General features: G+C 34.0%; 1 protein-coding gene across 5 annotated transcripts in view; it reads left to right on the top strand.

Annotated features, from left to right (window-relative positions):
* The first annotated feature begins 2,899 nt into the window (after positions 1-2,899).
* LOC142349674 (uncharacterized) overlaps positions 2,900-6,000 on the top strand; it is a 110,271-nt gene continuing 107,170 nt past the window's right edge. For all 5 annotated transcript variants that reach the window (XR_012760843.1, XR_012760842.1, XR_012760841.1 and 2 more), the window contains exons 1-2: positions 2,900-3,101; positions 4,349-4,487. Coding sequence is in view for 1 of the 5 variants with exons in the window: in XM_075401398.1 (XP_075257513.1) it covers positions 2,944-3,101; positions 4,349-4,487 (297 nt within the window). In the remaining 4 variants the exon portion in view is untranslated. The remainder of the gene's footprint in view (positions 3,102-4,348; positions 4,488-6,000) is intronic.

The following is a 6,000-nucleotide window of genomic DNA, read 5'->3' as shown; positions in this document are numbered from 1 at the left end:
TTTTAATTATAAAATTTTTCAAATGAAGAGTAGATGGAATAATGATTGTTGGTTCAATTTTGGTGTAGAAGCCCAAGAAAGGCTGCCCTCGTTCATTGTTTATATCAAACTTGACGTATCGTTTTACATCTTCGTTTGTGCTGATGATTTTAAGATTGTTTCCACCACCTCCTTAGCATTGTTATTATTGTTCCGACCCCACTTGTGGGGGGAGGAACTATCTACTCAAATGGGTTTTTTTGTTCAGACAATTTTGGCCGATCGATATATTCATCGTAGAAAAATGCGAGTGGTATCATTAAAAAGCTCGTCCAGTGTAGAGTTAGAAATTAAAAAGATTTTTTTGAATTTAGTGTTTTCTGAGGAGTTATCGAGGTTTAAAGTTTTGTGTGAACACAGAAAATTTGGCATGATTTTGTTCACTTTCAGCTTAATTTTCGTTCAAATTAAGATTTTTTTCTTTAAAAATATCAATTCAAGACCATTTTTCAGGCTACTAAATGAAACATTTTTTCACTCTTAATAGACGAAAGGCGACAAAAATGCTAGTTTTGGTCTCAGGGGTAAGTTTACTATGAAAAATAAATCTCGAATTCTCTTTGAGAGCTGTTTTTTAGAAAAATTTTCGCTTTTTTGTTTTTTTAAAGTCACTTATAGACTAGTCACTTTCCATATTAAGATTCCGTTAATGGTGAACCTCGCTAACAGTCAAATAAAGCCCAATGAACAAGAAATTAGCTTTCGAGGGGTCGCACTTGTTTTCTTTTGGCTTCTACTCTCTCTTCGTAATTTTTAATGAAATTTTGATTTTCTTTTTGAGATTTTATTAAATTTTACTAAGTCCTGTAGCATAGATGCATTGACTAAAAGTGCAATAGGCTCCCTAATGATCATTAAGTGAATCTATCTAGTGCTTTGAATGGACAGCTAATGGTTGTTAAGACATTAAAAAAATATTTTCTCGAATTTTTTTTGATCATTAACCGATCTGAAACCTATTTTTCCGAACTCTGTGATTTTAATTAATGACCGGACTTATTCCTTTCTACTGCAACATAAATTAATCTGGACAGCGATTTTGACTGTTAACTATTTGTTTCATGACTTAGATGCCACGAGTTATCGCAATTTTTTTCAATTTTTGGATATTCTCATTATTTTGGTTCCTTTGGAAATTTTATAACTTTATCATAGTACTGATAGTTCTCATTCGTTTAAAACAAACATTCAATGAATCTTAGAGAAAGTTTTCAGAAAAAAGCTTATGGTTTCAATGGTTCTCGCAAATTCAATTTCTCGCACTTTTCTATCGAATTTTTGGTTTTTGCCTGTATTTGTTATTTGCAAAACCATAACACTTATTATGATGTCTTATTGATGACTTATGAATGACAAACATAATAGTTTTCCCATTGAGGCATAATTTAGCGTATTTATTGATTTCCTTTGATAGACATTGAATGTAATGGCGTTGATATTACGTGTTTTTCGTTAAAAATTCGTGGTTTTGATATACTTGTTCATACTTGTTGATTTTTGAAGTCTTTTTGTAAACGGAGAAGCATCCCATTGCTGTTAAGAAATAATTGAATATAGAAACATTTTACTGAAAAATTCACTTTTTAATGACTTCGACGCTTCTCTCTCTTTTTTACTTTTCTGTTTTTGACTGTTTATTCTTTTTGTAGTCGTAAAAAGCTGAGAGGTCTCATAAGCTTCTAATTGAGGATTGAATGAATGATGTTACTCAATGCAGCCAGTTTATAGCGAATAGCCCCAAAGTTTATGATGTTATTTGTTTTCAAATTTTTTAAAAACTTCACTTTTTGTTTTCTTTTCTAGAATGATGTTTTTTATCACATTTGCGTAATAAGACCCCTAGGATTTTCAAATAAGGTCCGAACTTATTTAATCGTTCTTTGCAATTTTAGCTGAATTAGCGTAGATAATAATTGAAATAAGAGGAACAGTAATCGGATAAAGCTAATGATTTTTATGGCTTCAATAATTTGTGTTTTCGGAATTTGTTTGTTTTTTTTTTGAGTTTTTCTACAACTTTAGTTCATTTCTATGGCTTAGTCTAAACAAATACAGGTCCTATCGATTTCGTAATAATTTTTTTGTACCTTTATCAAGAATTATTTTGTTAAAGGCTAAGGATTTTTGAGACGTATGAAGTTATGAAACGTTTTCAAAAATGTTGATGAATTTTTGAATTTTGCCTCATTATTTCTTTTTGTCAACTTGTTATCTTGTCCCATTAAGGACAAATCAATTGACTGTGTAGTCACGAAATATTAAATCTGTGTAGCTAGGGATATCTGATTGCATTTTGACGTTGTTACAGGGTGCTTTTAAGTTTAGATATTGAGTTTTTGCCGTGAAATTTTTGTTTCCGCTGACTTTATTGTTTGTTTGTTTTTCTCGTAGTCTTTTTAATGGCAGATCCCGTGAGCGCTTGAATGAGGCATGGCATCATGTAATTCAACTAGTAGTTTGGGTGCGTAAAGATTTTTTTAACTCAAACATATGTTTTTGATTATCTGTTCATTTGGTTGACAATTAAGTCAAGAATGTGGATGAGCTCGGGTCGGAACATCATGTGCGAACGCACATTAACGAGCCTCCTTGTTAGTGAAAGAATGCAATTGCCTATTGAAGGTTGAAAGTAATAGGCTATACAGGATAATATAATTACAAGACTAAAACAAATTTTTAATTTAAGTTCCAGACAAAACAAAAATTGACATATGGTTTGTTCGGGAAGTACAAATGTCACAACTGAATTAAAGAAATTTCAGTTCAAGTGACGGTCTGGTTATGTTTGTTCTATCTCAACGATGTTTCCAACTCTCACTATCATATGTTTTACAAAATATTGAACTGTATAATTGCAGATGACAATGGTGTCTGCGCATTGATTGTTTCTGACGTGAAGCTGTCATGGGCAGTTTGAGTATTGACATCTCAGTCAGTTATGCATCTGGAAACAGTTTGAACGGATCTCCTGAAGCATATCTGGAAAGAGTTCTCGGCCGCATTCATCCTGATTTCGTGGGAGATGACGTCGACCCTTATAGCAGAAGAGCAGCCTTGTTCAGGTTGTTTTTGATAATTGGAAATAGCACCATTCGAAGGAAACATACTTTGCTCACGAATGAAGTTTGAGACAATCATTGTAAACGTGTCTTTTATATGCAAAATTTGTGCTCCACCGTTTTTGCGCCTTTGTTGTAGAATATTCTTTTCTCTCAAGTAACTTTTTCACGCTCGACTTCTGAATTTTTGGGTGAGCTCAATCACTCTCATTCCGAAATAAAATACTAGCATAAAGGCAATTTTTAGCGTCGAAGTTGCAAAGACGATATAGCTTTGTGGTTAGCATGGAAAACTGTTATCCTACAGGTTACGTGTGCGAACCCCTCTGGGGTTAGGATAGGATAAAGAAAAACTTCGAAGCAACGCTACCTCTAGATTCGTCCTCGCAATTTCGTCCGACTTTAATCGGTTTGTTGTTTTTCAGCAATTTTACCAAGTTCCGTCTGATATGAGTAGAATTTTAGAAGCTTGGAAAGCATTCGCGCGTTATGAGTAATGGTTGCCTCACTTTTAGTCTTTCTATAAATTTTACCATGATACTTCTAGCTAATTAATTGCTCTCAAACGAAGTTTATAGCAATTATATAAGTTGTATAGTCTTTTGTGATTTTTCGCTTGACCAATTCTTTTTGTGTGACCCTTATGAGCCACCACTTGATTCCACCTGTAACACAGCACGCTCTGAATGCTTTGTTAATGGCTACATAACCAATGTGTGTTCTAAGGTTCTCGTTGTCGCTTATTTTTGTCTCAAAAATTGTAACGGCTCAAATGAAAGCGTTTCACTTATTGTTGCATTTTTTTGCCCTCGACTTCTTGATTTTTGCGTCATCTCAACTGCCGTCAAGGAAAATTTTCAGCGAATACCGCATTAAGGGCAGTTTATCACATAGTCTTATCACATAGTGCTTTGAAGTTGGTTTCTTTTTCGTTAATTAACTGTAGTGGTCTATAAACTTTCGAAACCCTGGAAACATTATTTGAAGCCCTTCTCTTGAAGGTGTGACCTTAGAATTTAACTTATGAAGAAATATGAACTTATTATCCCGCTGGAAACCGAAAAATTAAAGCAAAAGTTGAATCAAAATTGTAACAGAAGCTAACCTTAGTTAGCTGACCTAAAGTTAGAGAAACTGACAGGGAGTCCCTGATTTGATGACATGCCACAATGCTCCAGTCTTAGTCCTGGCCATCAATAACGAGAGCTCACTGCACTGAGTGCAAGTTTTGTCAAATTAAATTGTTTCAGGTGTCGTCTGTGCGATTCAAGGCACTCCAGTTTTGGTCAATTGAGAACTCATTTGAAACGGTGCGATGGGACACCAGTGATTGATGTTCTTCATAAGATGGAAGAAACTTCTATAAATTATGTTCCGATCAGGGAAAAGGTAATTTAATTATTCGAATTGCTTTGATCAACGGAATTGCAATGCTTAGGTTGTAAGAAATCATTTTGCAAAATCTTTCAAAATATAAGCCCGAATGGACAGCTGTGCTTATATTGGGTGAAATTTGCTCTGATGAATGTTGCTAGTTTTGTTATCATGTTGTGTTTTGGTTTTCAGGAAAAAAAACTTTAATGGAGAGCTCAATTAAGAAATTTTGTAAATTTTCGGATTTTGTAAAATTCCGGATGCTACCGAAACGTAAAGGTAGCATGCCTTCACGGCTTATCCTTGTTTACTCTCATTTGATCGTTGAATCATTCAAACGGCAGACAAACGTGGATATATTGGTAGCCGAAATCTCTCGGACAAAACTGATCTAAGGCTAGGCTTCCTAATCCGTAGATACCTATTGACGAAGCCAACCGCTCGCCATATCTTTGAGATTAATTCGTCCGACGGTAGTCCGTTATGTTTAATAGTCACCTCAGCTTCTGAGTCGGCTATTATAGCGCTCCTCATTTTTTTAAATTTAAAGAATTTCAATTGTATTCGTGCGATGTCTTTTTTTAAGATCTGTTCTCGATTTTTTCGGCTTTTTCACGTCAATGAGAAGTCAAATTAGAGTGGTGATTTTGGTCACACTGAAATACTAGATGGAGGAAAAAATCGAGCAGGTTTGAGATGTGATTTTTCTTCAAAATACCTTAAAAGGAGTGAGAAATTGGTGTTTGAACAATTTAGAGCTTTTTGAGATAGATTTTTTTCAGGTGCGTCGATTTGACTTCTGTTTTCAGAGTTACCTCTCTTTAAGTGCCTTTAAGAGGATACATATTTGTTCTAATTGTGCCTCTTTGCCTTTGGTTGAATTCATTCAGGGGCAGCTAACACTTTTTACGACTTTATCACTATTTGTTGTCATAAAATATTAGTGAATTTTAGATTTTGCCCCATTTTTTCAAATTATCTGATGTCTTATCAGTTAGTATCATCAATGACAGGTCTGATTGGTTGCCATTGAAGCATAAAAGAACCTAATTAATGGCTCGATTTAATAGCTAGTGGTTTTCATGAGTTTGACACTACTTTTTCTTGAGTGCGTTTTTGAGTTCTGCAAGTATTTATTGTACTTTTTGATGTCTTATCAATTAATCTCATTGGGAACAGGTCTCTGATGCCTCTAATAGGGGTTATGTATATCGATTTAATCGTTTTTCTTCAAAGTTAGTCATTTCTGTGACTGACAATAATTGTTTTCAATAATAATTATCGATTTTTTTTCGAGTTTTGTTTTTCGTAACTCTTGGTCTCATTATTGACAGGTCTCATTGGTTGCTATAAAGGGTTCAATTAAAGCAAGTTATTTCAATTCATAGCTTTTGCTGTTTGTGTCTTATACGCTCGTTCGTTTTAAAAAAAGTGTAGTGATTTTTCAGTTTTGCTGGTAATTGTTGTACTTATTTTTTTCTATTTACTTAATCTCATTGATGACAGGTAGTCCTTGAGGATTCAATTA

The sequence above is a fragment of the Convolutriloba macropyga genome, chromosome 11, assembly GCF_964194025.1.
Source record: "Convolutriloba macropyga chromosome 11, txConMacr16.3, whole genome shotgun sequence".
In the NCBI taxonomy this organism is placed as follows: Eukaryota; Metazoa; Xenacoelomorpha; order Acoela; family Convolutidae; genus Convolutriloba; species Convolutriloba macropyga.
The sequence above is the reverse complement of the archived record's forward strand: the minus strand, read 5'-3'. Positions and strand labels throughout refer to the sequence as shown.